The sequence below is a fragment of the Lytechinus pictus genome, unplaced genomic scaffold (genome assembly GCF_037042905.1).
Source record: "Lytechinus pictus isolate F3 Inbred unplaced genomic scaffold, Lp3.0 scaffold_20, whole genome shotgun sequence".
Taxonomy (NCBI): domain Eukaryota; kingdom Metazoa; phylum Echinodermata; class Echinoidea; order Temnopleuroida; family Toxopneustidae; genus Lytechinus; species Lytechinus pictus.
In genome coordinates, this window is record NW_026974141.1 from 12,427,142 (window position 1) to 12,444,202 (window position 17,061).

Sequence of the window (17,061 nt, forward strand, 5' to 3'; positions counted from 1 at the left end):
CATCCAAATTTTCTACTTTACATGAAAGTTGAAATGCTCTTAAATAATCATAGATTGAGCAAATGAAGCACGAATGTAGAAAAAATTGGGGTTGAATAATGTACAGAATGGTTGGCTATTTTCTGAAATTTCCCTCACGCTAATTAAAACACATGGGGCGGTATTGTGATAATTATACCTAGGTTTAACCCTAGTCTAAACTAGAATCTTAAAAACCACTTCTCTATTGAATGCTGGCCTCATAATATTTCTTCCACATTTGTGACAATTATAATGTAACACGTAATAAATTAGAATTCATAAAAATTTTGCATTTTCCTATTCTTCCCATTTCAAATCTTTATTAAATTTGACAACTTTTTGAAGAAGGATAGGAAAAAATTTTAATCAGTGAATAAGTTGACAACTGGCACTCCATAAAATTACAGTCTAAATAACCTAGGTTTAACTAAACCATGACAATCAGAATACCAGCCACATAGTAATTGGGATAGAATACTTTGTAAGTATAACAATTTCCAATAAATTTTAACTCATCAGTTAGTAAATGCATTAATTAACAATGAAGTTAAGAAAAGATGACACTGACAAAAATAAAGTGAGTTAGCATTCTTTGACTATACTCTCGACACTCTAAAACCCAGAACAAAACATTTGGGCATGTATGGTGGAATAAGTTTGATTTGATTCAAATTAAAGTTATTTCAAAAATGAAAGTACAGTTATAAAACAGCATTAAAAAAATTATCAGAATACCATTTGCTATTGTACAAAAATATACCTACAGAAGATATAAAATGCACTAAAAATATCACCCCTGGGTATTAGAGTATCAGAGCGAGCTGAAGAATGCTAATTTGTGCTGAAGATGTCTCGACAAAAAAAGACAAACACTTTGAGGAAATGATTTTTTTGTTTTACAAAAGAAAAGCAAAACAATTCAACTACTGTCAACTCTGCTCTCATCAAAACAACGATGAATTAAAAAATAAAAATGAAAAATGTAAGAATGATGGACTGCAAATTCATTGGAGATGGGGAGGAAGAAGCCATCCCCAATTTTCAAATATATATATGACATTTTATGATATTAAATTTTGTTTAAAGTTTTACCAATCTGTTCTTTTTATTAAATTCATGTAACATTTTTTATTCATCTTCATCTTCACATTTATATTTCTTTTTGTGTTTTCTTTCTTTGCTTTGTTTACGTTTTGCTTCACTTCAGACTAGTTAATCAAGGGATCTTTCTATTTTAATCATCAAATATGAGTATGCAGAGTTGACTGTATAAATATGAACATTCAACTCAAACTATTTAAAAAATAGCACTTTGGTAAGAACTATTGAAATGAACTCAACACGGGAACAGCCAACATATTAGAACTTCTAAAATAGAACTTTAAGAAAATTGAAGAAATTCAGCTTTGGCATGCATTTGAATCCCACCTGAAATTTCTTCAAATCAGCCTTGCACAAGGAATCTGAACTGCAGTCCTCGTCTGACCTTGCTTGAACTTTTGACTGTACTTGAACCTTATATGAACTTTGACCTTGCTCATGGTATTCACCATTATCTGCATTGTTGTGAAAATCCATAGTATGTTTAAAATCCTAGATTCTTCATACAAAGTAGATCCAGAAGTGCAGCATTATCTTGATTCCTGATGACCACCTCCTTGCGTAGATTGAAGGATCTATGGCACCTGCATCTGTTCATGGCACTTGGATGGAGAGCTCCAGTAGGAGCACGAAAATGCATGCATTCCACTAGGATAAGCCTGAAGCCAATGGCAGGGTTGATGATATTCTTGTAAGACGCTCAGAGACATCATATAGCTATGAAGCACGGAATAAATCTTCAAGAGCATTAGCATCCAGCCCATCTGGACACATTTCCAGCAGCTGACAGGGTTGATGATATTCCTGTAAGACACCCAGAGACATCATAGATGTATAGACCATGGTATAAATCCAGAAATCCAGTCCATACAGACAAGCCTGAAGCAATTGTCAGTGCTGACGATATCCTTGTAAGACACTCAGAGACATCATAGATGTCTGATGCAAGGTATAAATGAGAGGCATATCACCTGTTGACTGAAGAAAAGTTTGTTGTGGTTACTTTGCTACATTCCTGCCCACGAGTCCCAGAATGCAGCATGTTCTGTAGAATCACACAATATCCCAGGGTGAGTAGACAAATATCCATCAAGAACGATCAACCAAAGACAACATATCTCTGATAAGATTGTCAAATGCATCCATCACCCTATTAGTCTTTGGAAGTCTCTGGCAAGGTCAGCATTTGCTCACACAGGCGGCCATTACCATTACTGGTGAATGCAATTCTTAAGCACACACATATCCAATGGGGTTATCACAATTCTGTGATACAGTCATTCAAATTACACAGGAGCCAAATCCCTGTTGAGGTTGAGTGGCAGTTGCCTGGATAGGAACATCCTTGGGTTAAGGAGCAGGTTACTGTTCAAAGCTCTCCATCCTATGTACATTGTAGTTTCTGTCTTTCGACTTCAATTTGGCCTCAGGGTATGTAGGTGCTCAAGAAGCGGGAAGGTCATCATCCGCACCTCTACTAAATGTTAGAATTCTTGAATGTAAGAGATAACCTCAGCGATCCCAGAAGAAAACCAGTCATGATCAATCTGTAATCTGCCCATATTTTTGGTTGTAACAGTTCCACCAAATTGACTGTTGACTTGTACATCTTCAACTTACATCGTTTCATGAACCATTTCACTCTGTTCTCTTAGAACCTAGCACCTCAAAACCATTCCACATGAATGGGTGGGTTATACGTGATAGATCAGTCGGTAGAGCAGGGGTTTCGGATTCCGGTGACCCGGGTTGGTTTTCCAATAGGTGCGCTAGTGTCCTTTGGTAATGCATTGATCCTCATTACCAGGTCCCTTGGAGAGGACACAAGCTGTCAATCCTCTGGTTGCTTATTTACAAGCATTTGGTAATCAGGTAAAAATTCACCACCATCATATATCCACATGCAGTTCTTACATCTTTGGTTGATTTTTGTCCTTACTTTATATAAAAGAAGATACTGGTTATGACTGCCATGGGGTTGAGTCGGCAAGGAAATTGACAAAACACTGACTAAGGGATGGTCTCAAAAGCGCAGGTTTTGTATATGAGGATGCTTGAAGATCTCATCTAGGAGTTCACTCTCAGTAGGTTCTTGGAGATCGTCCCTGAAAGAACAAAAGATGGGATAGGTATTTCTGCAGGAGCTCAACATTGGCCAAGTTTCAAAGGGAGTGTTTTATTGAATTTGTATTCAAATTAATAAATGACTAAATTTATCTTTAAAATAACTTAAATTACTTTATTACTGATAAGGAAAAGTTGTGACGAGCAAAAGAAAAGGGCAATTTTTATTTGAAACTTACGTTTTTCTCTATCTCTTTAAAGACTCTCTCCCTGTCGTTCACTCCTGACTTTTCGCATTTCCTAGGAGGAAACTCTCTAAAACGCACCGATTCCTTTGAAAATGCAAGTCAAATCACAATGGAGAGCTGAGAGGCTTTTGTCTAAAGCTGATGGACATGGACCGGGACAGCATCGGAATCTCGACTCTGGACGACATATTTGCAATTGCTTGGAATCTTCAGATGATCTGCTGTCCCAGTATGCCAACTTTCGACAAAAGCCTCTCAGCTCTCCATTGTGATTTTAATTGCATTTTTAAAGGTCAAGTCCACCACAGAAAATCATTGATTTCAATAAATAGAGAAAAAAAATTAAAATGTCATAACTTTCTTATTTTACATCCGATTTTGACGAAATTTTCAGTGTTATGCTTCGTGGATTTTTCTCTTTTTATTCAAATCAACTTCTAGTTGGGGTGGACTTGTCCTTTAAAGGAATCGATGCATTGTAGAGAGTTTCCCCATAGTAAAAGCAAAAAGTACCTATTGTGTTTTTTTCTCTGTCCATTATCTTACTATTGTTATTCTTTTTCTACTTCATCATTTTCTGGTTACTTGATGCCTTTCGATATATTTTGTGTAAAACATTCAATGTAATAAATATGTATTCCGTTTCCACATTTGTTCGCCCAAAGTAACAACTTATATTTTCTCCCAATGGGAGCCTAATTTTCTACAAGGTTTTGCTTTTTATTTAGGCTCCTCACTTTTTTACATTTTGTAGTGTACCCTATGTTTAAATACTTATGTTAGATATTTAATTTGATCTTTGATACACTATGTTTACGAATACATTTGTTATGTATATTATGTTATTTGTTTTAAAAGTGGAATCAATAAATGAATGAATGAATGAAAAAAATTATCTCTTCCCCTCCTCCCCTCTCTCTCTGTGTCTTTCTCTCTCCTTCTTCCCCCCCCCCCCTCTCCAAAACCTCACTTACCTAAACATAGTATGTACAGACATTAGATAAGCTGTAGGTCTATTGCCCTCTTCTAAAGATTGCTGTTGCCTCTTCTGGCTTCGATCCCAGGATGTGATGAAGTTCTTTTAAAAGAAGGTAAGATAGTCACAAATGTATTATTATAGATATTACTTCATCATTATCATCAACATCATCACTATCATCGTCACCATGACCTCCGTCGATATCAGAACAATAATTATCATCCTCATCACCACCATCGTCATCAATACCATCATCACCATCATAAGCATAATCTTCATCATCATCATCATCCCCACCACTATTTTCATCATCATCATCATCATCACTACCACCATCATCATCGTCATCATCACCATCGTCATTACCATCATCATCATCACCATTATCATCATCATCACCACCATCATCATAATCTTCATCATCATCATCATCACCATCATCATAATCATCGTCATCATCATCATCATCAACACCATCATCACCACCACCATCACCATCATCATAATCATCATCCTACCATCATAATCTTCATCATCACCACCATCATCATAATCATCACCACCATCATTATCATCATTACCATCATCATCATCATCACCACCACCATAATCATCATCACCATCACCACCACCACATCCCTCAACATCATCACCATCACCATCATCATAATCACCCTCATCATCATCATCATCACCATCATCATTATCATCATCATCCCCATCATCACCATCATCATAATCATCATCATCAACACCATCATTATCATCATCATCATCATCACTATAATCATCATCATCATCACCATCATCACCACCAAAATCTTCATCATAATTATCACAATCACCATCATCATCATCATCACCATAATTATCATCATCACCACCAAAATCTTCATCATAATTATCACAATCATCATCATCATCATCACCATCATCATCATCGTTATCATCATCATCATCATCACCATCATCACCATCATCACCACCAAAATCTTCATCATCATCACCATCATCATCATCATCATCATCATCACCATCATCATCATCGTCATCATCATCATCATCATCACCATCATCACCATCATCACCACCAAAATCTTCATCATAATTATCACAATCATCTTCATCATCATCATCATCACCATCATCATCATCGTTATCATCATCATCATCATCACCATCATCACCACCAAAATCTTCATCATAATCATCACAATCACCATCATCATCATCATCATCATCATCATCATCATCGTCATCATCACCATCATCATCATCTCACCTCTAGAATGATTGCAGTAAATACATTGAGGCAAACTAATACCGATGTAAAGTACCAGGCAATGAAATACATCTGGGACCATCTAAAACAGAAAAATAAAATTGAAATTTAAAACAGATGTGTCGTGTAAACTGCTTTGAAAAATGATTATTTGCTTTTTAATCAAGCTGAAACAATTCTATTATCATACAATCATTTCACTGTAGCGGTATTGATGTTAACAATCTGATAAAAGAATGAACTTCTTTACAAGACAACTTCAAGTATAGGACTTTAATCATAAATGCTAGTTTGAACAAAATCAAGTGATATGACCACCAAAATTTTATTATGTATGAATGTTTTTATGTATGAAAATATATGAAAAAAAGTGCCAAATGTCTCTAATAGAAAATGTGTAATTGCTGAGAAATTGAAAAAAAACAAGCATGGCATTGCAGCCTCTTGTCCGGTCTTTTTTCCAAGCAATAATAATACACTGTCCCCTCATGTGCTTATCTGTGTTGGTGACCATCAGGGTGATCATTTTCTGTTTAGACATTGAGACTTCACAAAGTTGGGTTTATGTAAATAAATCTGGGGGAGTTTCACTCAAGAGTCATGCTTGATAGTAAAAATTCCGCGAACTGCGTGGTCAAAAATTTGCGTGGCGGCGTAGTGGCGAAATTTGTCGAGGGGGGGGGGTTAAATTCTGACACTCACCGCCTTTAAAGGGGAAGTTCACCCTCAAGTAAAGTTTGTCGTAAAAATATTAAACAAAATATTGGTTAAGTTTTGAGAAAAATCCATTAAAGATTAGGAAAGTACAAAGTTCTCAGAATTTTAAGTTTTGGATCTGTGACGTCATAAACGAGCAGCTGCCCCATATATCATGTAATATAAAATGCATAAATTTATTTTATTTAATGGTTCATGATGATTTTTTTTTCTTTTTAGGAATGGTTTGTGAAAAGATTTGTCTTTTAATATAATATAATGAAGGTACAGTAAAAACCATTTTCAATTTTCTGAGAAACTGACATTTCATTGATTTTTTTAGCATACGATGTGTAGGAAAGCTGCTCGCATATGACATCACAAATCAAATAATGAAAAATCTAATAACTTTTTTATTCTTTGATGGATTTTTCTCAAAACTTTGTCAATATTTTTTTTCCTGCTATTTTTACAATGAACTTATATCAGGGTGAACTTCCCACACACTTTTAAATGTGATTTAATATTTGTGAACATCCCCCCCCCCCCCGATCTAGATCTACCGTGACATGGTAACAATTTACTTTGATTTTAAGTACATTCTCATCAAATCACTGTTATTGCAACAATATTCCTTCAAGGCCCTGTCACTTCGTTCTGTGCAAACCTTGCGTGTGACTTGCACGCGACTGCTTTTGCTAACCGCATGTCACCCGCATTGACAGTATCTCGCAGGAGAGCACGCAAGTCCGATTTGCATGCAGAAAAGTTTTGAATATGCTTGAAACTTTGTTGGTGGGGAGTCGCAAGCAATCACCCACAACTCCCCCACAAGGCTTGCACGGAACGATAAGACAGACCATTTATCTTTAAAGCTTACCTATTAACTGTTTGCGAGTAGGCTGCCAGGAAGACATGCCAGTTATTTACAACCATGATGTCCCACAGGACAACAATGGCCGACTGAAAAACAAACACGAGAGAACATTACATATCACATTTCTATACACGTTTTTTTTCCATGCACATGATTTTTCCAGATTTTCCTACAAGACAAGAAATTCAAAACCGAAAGTTAAAAAATGTTTTTTTTTTAAATTTACTTTCCGCATGCATGTCTTGTTATGAAAGTTTATACCGTTTATCAAATGTGACATACATGTAGGTGAGGTGAGGTGTACAATATTATTTTATGTACCAGTGTATTTCAAGATTTTTTCAAGACAGGAAATTCAAGAGGGCATAAAAATATGTAATGAGAGATAATAATGACATATATAGTATTTATGAGGTGCTGATTTTTTCATTGCCTATTCAATGTCACACTGTACATTATCCCAATTTTACTGCTTTTTCTTTCACTTTGCACATGTAGGGCAAGGACTGAATATTTATGGAGTTGTTTACATTCAAAATAGTGAAGAACAAAACCTCATGAAGTATTCAGTTTAAACAAAATGTTTTAAAACCCTCAATGTCTTTATTACAAACAAATTCTAACATGATATCAAAGTGGTCTGAGAGTTCTAATATAATAACAACAATGAAAGGAATAATTTATATTTTGACGAGCTTAATACCTTTGTTTCTAATCACACAATTTTCCAAAAAAATTAGGAAAAACAAGAGTTAATTTGGCATGGTAAAGCCACCATACTTACGGCGAAATCATCAAAATTGTTTGCATAGTAATTCAGCTGCTCATAGGTCCCACACTTTGGTATTTGACTGCAAGATAGAAAGTGAAAAACATTTGGATGTTGTCTCGTAGAACCTTGCGATGACGCTTCGCACCAACCTTTCCAAGACCCTTTACTCCTTTTCCGCGACCTTTTTTCGTGATAGATTGGATGTTGTCTCGTAGAACCTTGCAATTCTTGTTCTTTCCTATACTTTTCTAAGTAATAGGGAACAGCGAGTAATTCATAGAGGTGCCTTTTCTTCCCGGTTTTCTGTACTTTCAGGGGTGCCCCAAGGAAGTGTCTTGGGACCAGTCCTTTTTAATATGTTCATTAATGATATTCTTGTCCAAACTCAATCACCATGCGTCCTCTTTGCGTATGATGCTCTATACTCTATCGACCCATTTTCACCGCAAACGATAGCCACATATTGCAAAGCGACCTGAACAGAATTAACAAATGGTGCCTCATCGACAAAATGAGCATCAATATCAGCAAATCCAAAGTTATGCGAATCACGTGGTCACGAAACCCAGGAATTCCAAATTACTTCAGTAACACTCGCCTTGAACAAGTCACTCAATATAAATATGTAGGTACACCCCTGTATCATTTTGAATGACAAACTGACATGGCACAACCACGTAGATTATGTCATCCGCAAATCTAATCGCATGCTTGGTTTTATTTTATCCGTCTCCAATTCTGTTTTTTAAATTTAAGATGATTGTTATCCCACTATTGGAGTATGGTCAGCCAGCATGGCATCTACACACGAAAACACTTTCAAGTAAAATAGAGAATGTACAGAGACGGGCTACTCGTGTAATTTTGAAACAAATGACATATGAAAATAGACTTGGGGTTTTGGGCTGGCAATCTCTCAAGTCAAGAAGAAAATTTGTTTGATGTTGCAAAGTCATTGTTTGGGATTATGGAATGTAACACTGTTAAACTTTCCATTAGTATAAATCCCAGACATGTCGACACTGTAAGATTCGTTCACCTCCGGGCCAGGACTCAGCGACTACATTGCTCTACAATCAACGCATTTCCCTGCTATTGGGAAGAGTTGCCCAAGTTCCTGTGCTCGAGAGTGGTCATAACTGCTGTGTCAAAGTGGCTGGCACAGTTAAAAAGAATTATTCTCGTACTGTGTACTTTGGTGTGATTTTTTTTTTCCTGTTCTTTTTATTTATATTCAACTAGTAAGTAGGCCTGCCATTGAAATTATATAGATTAGTGGCTGAATTTCTAATTTAATTTGCATGTTTATTCTGCACTTAATACCTAGTACTTTTAGCTTCATATTTTTAATCATAACTAACTCATTTGTAATATTGTTTAGAAAGTTATGGGTTTTTCCAAACTTAAACAGATCCAAACAATGTATAAATTATTTTAATATTTTGAATTCATGTATATATATGGTTATAACCACTGGAAGTGGGGCAGAAGGCGTATTGCCACCACAGTTATTCAGTTACCTATTTCTCCCCCTGGCATTCCAGTGGTTAATCTCTATTTCTATTCTTCAATCTTTGATATTGGAATTGTTTATATTGCTTACAGTGCAATTTTCATTTTGCCAAATAAATAATAATTAAAAACAATATTGATTATTGATGATGGTGATAATGACAACGAATAAGCAAACATTTTCCATCATAATGAATAACATACATAACATTGTTCTAATTCAAATATAAATTATACTTTTTAAACAATTAAACAATTAAAATTTTCTTCTTTTTTAATCTTTGAAATCAAAGAGCTAATACCATTAAAAAATGACATGCTACACATGATCGAGAACCTGGGGCCTATTTCATAAAGAGTTGCTATCATAGCAAGTTGCTATGATAGCAACTCTGGTAGAATAGCAGCTTTTGCTTGCTATGCTAGCAACTTGCTATGCTAGCAACTTTGCATTTCATAAAAGCACATTCGCTGGAAAGTCAGCTTGACTTTCCAGCTATTTATTTGAATAGTCATGTACGAGGCTGATTAGGGGGAAATCCCCTTTCTCTCCAGTTTTTTTGTTTTCAATTCAAGTCATAAGTTTAGGTAGAAAGCACTGGCGGATCCAGGGGGGGGGCACAGCCGGCCCGTGGCCCCCCACCTTTGAGAAGCAAAATTAGAAGAAAAAAAATTGAAAGAGAATATTATTATTTTTTTTTTGCTTATTCATTTTTTCGGGAGCGAAATTATTATTTAGCAGCTGCAAACAGGGTCTGCAGCATAAGACTAGCAGTTGAAGCATAGTGATGGCTCTATGGTGATGGCTTGCAATTTCGGAAGAGAGTAAGAAGAAAATATCAATTTGTGACAAGATGGCATAGCGTTGTTTCTCCATTGTGTAAGTTTTCAGAGAATTGATTTAATTTAGCCCTATGCCAGGGAACAAATTATTTTAAAAAGGGGGAAAATTTATTATTATTGCCGGTCAAAAATTCACCTTCAACAAAGTTTCTACCGTACAATTTTCATCCTAGTCCCACACTTGACTATTTGTGTCGGTAATGCAAGGTTGTATCAACAACAAGGCAGGCGCAGGCCACTGCTGGTGCAGTGCTATTAAAAATCACCCTGAAGGAAGTAAATTTGTATGCTCTAATTATGCATGAAACATCGAAAATGACCTTAAAAGATTATTTTTGTTCATAATGGATCGGTTTCAACGGCGAATAACCATTCAGTACCGTAAACTAAAAGTTTTAAACTTTAAAAGTAAACGGATTCCACAATACAATGCCATGGCCACGACTTTTTTGTTGTTGAGAAAGTCAGAAACAGAAAAAAAAAAATTTATCATTTATTTTTATGGCCTAGGACTTTTTTAATGTAGGCTTTAAATTAAACACTTCCACATAATAGATCTACTTTCCTCTATTTTTTCCTACAAGAAAAAAAAATCCTCTCCATTTGTCTTTTTTTTTTAAAGTCTGCCTATAACTTCCCTTTTTTTTTTCCTTGGCCTGCCCTGTGATAAACTTAAAAATTTGTTGTTTCAGAAGAATTTTTTAACATTTTTTTTTTGGTAGGTAGGACAAAAAAAAGAAACTGCATTTCTACTAGAAAGCGTTCCCTTAATATATTCTTTATTCATGTTATTAGCATTATTAACGCATACATTCGTAATTCCGAAGCTTCGTTATTCCAATGGTTCGCATATTCCGAAGGTTCGTTATTCCGAAGGTTCGTAATTCCGAAAGTTCGTAAGTCCGAAAACGAAATAAGGTTCGTTATTCCGAAGGTTCGTTAGTCCGAAAACAAAGTGAGGTTTGTAATTTCGAAGGTTTGTTAATCCGAAAACAAAATGAGGTTCGTGATTCCGAAAACATAATGATTAACAAACCTTATTTCGTTTTCAGACTAACGAACCATTGGAACATCGAACCTTATTTCGTTTTCAGATTATCGAACCTTCGGAATAACGCCACAAATGTTCGGATTAACAAACCCTTCTACGTTTTTTGGATTGACGAACATCGAGGTATAGGCAATTTACGTGTTTCAGAATTACGAACCTTCGGAATTACGAACCTTCGAAATATAGAACCTTCGGAATTACGAGGTGTAACCATTATTAATTATCACAGACATTGCTCTAAATATCCGTTCTCTTGAAAGAGCCCTTTGGGCATGCCTGAGCACAACGTACGCCATTCTTAATGAAAAACCCTTTACAGTGTCAACTTGACGCTCCTCTATGACCAGCGTCAAATATTTAACCCTATTTGACGCTCCAGTAACCATACTTGACGCTCCAGTAAAAAGTTGACGCTCCTACTGGAGCGTCAACTTTTTATGAAATGCGCTGCAGCGTCAAATATTAAATTTGACGCTGCAAGTGAAAATTTGACGCTGTTTTGGGACTTGACGCTGACGCTGTACCTTTATGAAATGGGCCCCTGGGCTTCAGAAGATCACCAAGCCAGTTCCAAGACAGACTTTAATAAAGAAGACATCTGTAACATCAAAAGGTCACAGAAATTGCTAATCCCTGCTGACAAGACGTGAAACCTCTACGAGATGGACCAACCTTTATGCAACAAACTCCTGCTGGAGAACATAACCAAGTTTTACCAATCTTCCAGCATCAAATCAGTGAATGGCATCCACACCGAACCACGGGCAATCGCCACTGACTTAACGATCGACGAAAGAATGGAGACTATGGCACAAAAGCAAGCATTCATCACCCTAAAGGACCACAAGGACAATTTTGAAAACACACTTCCATGCAGAAACCAGGAGTATCAGTAAATCAATACTCGACAATATCAACAATGCCGTCAGAAGGGCGGCATGTGTTAACCAATGGCGGATAACCAGCACCGTTATTGAGTGGTTCAAGAACATAAAAGAGAAAGAGAAACATACTTTCATCAGCTTCGACGTGGTCAGCTTTTACCCGTCCATATCGGAAAAACTACTGAGACAGGCCATCGAATTCGCAAAGGAGTACATTAACATCCAAGCCTGATACATAAAGATAATGATGCACACGAGGAAGTCCGTCCTGTTCGACAAAGACGCCCCATGGAAGAAAAAGGATAATAGGAGCCTGTTCGACGTCACAATGGGCAGCTTTGACGGAGCTGAAGTCTGCAAACTTGTTGGCCTGTACATTCTAAACATCCTTTCCAACAATGAATGTTAATCTGCTCAACTGTACTTTGTATGACCAATATCATGATTATTTACTTTAGCCAAGATGTGAAACATCTGAATATAAATGTATAATAATGATAATTATGGTATATTTACCCAGGGTAGCCACTTCAGTTCCGAAAACTGTTCTCCCAGCGGGCCCTGCTATTATGAAAATTGTATTTGTCCAGCCAAGAGAGATATCTATTTAGGCCACACTGAAAATTTCTGCTATGAATAATGGCTTGAAGCTCAGCGAGTTTCCTCTCATATGTGGATTTATAGCCTCCTCCAAAAAGAACGATTTTGAGATTTTGAGTGATTTTCTTTGTCGAAGTGGTCGGCTACCGGGAAACAAGTGCGGTGTTGTCGGATAGTAGACCTGTGATTATTGAATCTTATCCTAAATTTAGTACTGGTATGTTACATCTGGGCATTTAGCAAAGAGGAAGCAATAAAGAATATTACTTGAATCACAGTTGTGGTTGGGAGGTTTGATGGCATAGCCAGTTGGGAGATGTACTGAGCCGTCAGTTATGATGTGCGGACAGATTTGACAACGGGGTTTTCCACAGGGTTGGTTACCCTTTGGTGGAGGGGGTCCCGGTAACCGATTCTTCACGAGCAATCTTTTAAGATTAGGAGGCTGCCTCTGCGCACGCATGAAGTTAGTCAGTAAAATCATTAACAAAACTCTGCCATTTGCCCCTCCCATCCCCTCCTGCTCACCTAACCATTACCACCATTCATATAATCAAAATGATGTCGGAATGTGGACTTACGTGATGTCTGTGATATTAGGGGGTTGTGGGCTCTGATCCCGAAAGATTTCCATTCCAAGGATTGCAAACACATAGTAGATTACCTGCAAGAAAAATAGAGGAAATAGGGCCAATATTACACTCATCTCCGATTTGTGGAATATTTGCCTGAACTCTTGGAATATTTCTGGTATCCCATATCCCATCCAATATAATATATTACTATCATCATCAATAATAATAATAATAATATAGTTCTTATATAGCACATTTCAGACCTGTAAGGACTCTCAATGCACTTTACAGACATAAATTATACAATATAAATTAGAACATCGGAAATTACTTAATATTACAATTAAACAACATCATCATTAATCAATTACATATGGCTAAGTATAGGGATTTATCTAATTGAATGCTTTATTAAAGATAGATGTTTTAAGTTGGGATTTGAAAAGTCCAGGATCATTTTGTGATCGGAGAGTACTGGGGAGGGAATTCCAAAGGGTGTAGAAGGATCTTTCGCCATGCGTCTTAGCTCTTAGTCTACAGAGGACTTGTTGGGTTGATGATCTTAGTGTCCTTGAGGGGGTGTATGGAGAAATGAGTTCAGAAATATATTGAGGGGCAAGACTGTGGACAGTATTAAATGTTATTAGAAGCAGACCTGCCAACCTTCTACAAAAAAAAGTATTCTTAGAAGGAAAAAAAAAGAGTATTTAAAAAAATTTATCTCAACATAACATTCGCCAGCCTGTTGTAGTGAGATCAGTGAAAAACATGGGAAATGATTCTTCTTGAAAAACTTGTCAAAAATTCACCCTTTTAAACATGTGCTCGTAGGCAAGAATTTACTTGTTTTTTCATGTAACAAGTTACTGGCCGGACAGTGATTTTTACCGGTCTGGAACTGTCAGACCAGCGCTAGTGTCACGCGCGGTGTATAATACATACTCCGTGATCCGAGATTTTAAAAAAAGTAACAAATCATACAAAAAAGTATTGGTATATTCATAGCAAAAAAGAGGAACAAATACTCTAAAAAGGTAACAGTTGGCATGTCTGCAGGAGGATCAATTGTCAACTTACCACTAGGATGCCAAGAAAGGCTCGTAGATTTCTAACCAGATCCAGCATCGTACTAATCACAATGGCCATGGTCTGTAAAAAAAACAAAATTAAACAAGGGATTACAGCAAATTGGCAATTTCTGTTGCCAATTTGACACCCCTCCATAACTTTGTATTACTAATGATACAAGGTCAATTTTCCATGCTCTGATCTCTATGCCCATCATACATAAATTTGTTATTCTTTAATGCTTGTAAATATGTTTTAGTATGCTTTAATGCTTTATATAAATATAAATTTCCCATGTTCTTCCTTAATCTTGTAATAGTTGCTTTGTTCATATTTGCATAAAATTATATATACATAGATCTCTATGATTATGTTAATATTTTGATAAAGGTATATTATTAGTGCTTGTACATGTATAACTTTGTAACTATTGTTATGAAAAATAAAACCTTCAAAAATCTGAATATAAATATGCTGCATTTCATTCAAATTGGCAGGTCTAATAAAATGAAACACCTTTAATAAGAATGAAGCTTTACAACAAAGATAGTTGCCAGTTTTCATTGAAAACAAAATTGCACTCTACAAAGATTGCCAATTTGAAGATATACTTTCCAAATATATCAGCACAAGCACAAAATAAGAGATATGAATTCAAGGTGCATTGCTCAATGAAATTTGAAAAACCATAACTTCGATCATTCTTATCAAGACTGTCTTAATTTGGACTTATCAAATAACTGAAATGCTAAGTTAGGGTAACATTGAAAGGCCTTCAGCACCATAAGCAAAGGATATCAAATTTTATCATCATTGTTGATATTTTCTTAATAATCCAGGATAGATTGTCTAAAATTCACTATACACTTATATTTGCAATTGTTGCATTTCTCATAATAATATTGCAAAAATTATTATTTATTAAATGATTTGCAACAATAACTTACATGATGTGGAAGAGGTTCATCGTGGTGAAGGATTGAGTAGAAGAAATTAACCAGTTGTCTCACGATGTAGCAAACGTAGTGTGAAAGCGACGTTTCGTCTGCAAGCTGCTAGACTTCGTCAGGCAATGAGCAAAGACGCTGCTGCGCACGGGTTATATAGCGTCGGGAGCTATTGTCTGGCTCCACTCGGGCGTGAGCCGCGCTGTGATTGGCCGAAGCCGCTGGCCAATCAGGGTCCGCGCTGGTGCTTGGTGCCCGCTGGAGCGTGCACCGTGCGCTGTGATTGGCCGGTGCGGCCGGCCAATCAGCATCTGCGCTGGTGTCAGGCACCTGCTGGTGCGGGCGCCGTGCGCTCTGAACGGTGGATGTAGTATGCCGTCGGATGGCCGGTAACCATGCATCAGGGATCTCAATGCCGCTGTCCCTATTGATATTGCTCGGGTGCAAACGGATCTGAATCGCTTCCTTAACGCGCCGCGTATACCAATGCTTATCATGAGCAATGCAGCTGACCTCATCCCAGTTAGGTGGATGATCGGAGTCCCAAGCATGTTCTGCAACAGCAGAGCTATCAGTGCGCCTAAGCCGAACATCACGGCGATGTTCCTTCATGCGTTCCCCCACAGGTCTACCAGTCTCACCGATGTAGACTTTGTCGCAAGTCGAGCATGGGATCTTATAAACAACCCCATCGCGTCTGTCGGGGATCGGGCGGTCTTTCGGACGGACCAGCTGGCTGCGGATGCTGTCGGACTTGAATATAACTCGGATGCCATGCTTCTCCAAGCGCCGGCGGAGAAGATGCGCGATACCATCAACAAATGGGATTACTATAGCGGATTAAAGCACCAGCGCGGACCCTGATTGGCCAGCGGCTTCGGCCAATCACAGCGCGGCTCACGCCCGAGTGGAGCCAGACAATAGCTCCCGACGCTATATAACCCGTGCGCAGCAGCGTCTTTGCTCATTGCCTGACGAAGTCTAGCAGCTTGCAGACGAAACGTCGCTTTCACACTACGTTTGCTACATCGTGAGACAACTGGTTAATTTCTTCTACTCAATAACTTACATGTACATCCCATATTTTACAACATAATTTACAATTTACTTAAGGACAATGTAGCACAAAACTATTAGAATTATTCATGAATAAAGAATAAGAAGTGTATTTGCAGGACAAAAATGTAAGCTTGGTACACTGTAAATACAAGAAAGAGTTGTCAAATTCGGTGGATTCACAATATGGTGCGCCATCTATCCGTTGCAGCGGACAGGCCAAATTTCTAACTTCAGGGTCGACAACGGACGGCAGCGCACAGTGCGAATGTACTGTGATGCTTCAAAAGTGAAAACGGTTTGGCAAAAGCGGAGGAAGAATTCCCCGAAAACTCTCAAAGAAATATGTGGGCACATTTCTCTCCCACCTCCTGGACCCTATTAAACAGCATATGCAAGCCGGTCGAGCCGCGTCGGCCAACACAGCATAACGACATGCATGCACTAGCATATAACAGCTGCAACAGATTGGACTTTTTCCCATG

General features: G+C 37.4%; 1 protein-coding gene across 2 annotated transcripts in view; it reads right to left on the bottom strand.

Annotated features, from left to right (window-relative positions):
* Window positions 1-210: 210 nt before the first annotated feature.
* The window catches only part of LOC129283050 (two pore channel protein 2-like), a 50,628-nt gene continuing 33,777 nt past the window's right edge, over window positions 211-17,061 (bottom strand). The window contains exons 18-24 of one of the 2 annotated variants that reach the window (XM_064114905.1): window positions 14,583-14,654; window positions 13,512-13,594; window positions 8,053-8,119; window positions 7,272-7,354; window positions 5,696-5,777; window positions 4,409-4,512; window positions 211-3,227 (exon numbers count right to left, since the gene is read on the bottom strand). In XM_064114905.1, the coding sequence (XP_063970975.1) occupies window positions 3,146-3,227; window positions 4,409-4,512; window positions 5,696-5,777; window positions 7,272-7,354; window positions 8,053-8,119; window positions 13,512-13,594; window positions 14,583-14,654 (573 nt within the window). In that variant the 3' untranslated portion in view covers window positions 211-3,145. Of the gene's footprint in view, window positions 3,228-4,408; window positions 4,513-5,695; window positions 5,778-7,271; window positions 7,355-8,052; window positions 8,120-9,270; window positions 9,897-11,993; window positions 13,595-14,582; window positions 14,655-17,061 lie in introns of those variants that run through there. The other variant, XR_010296777.1, reaches the window with a different exon arrangement.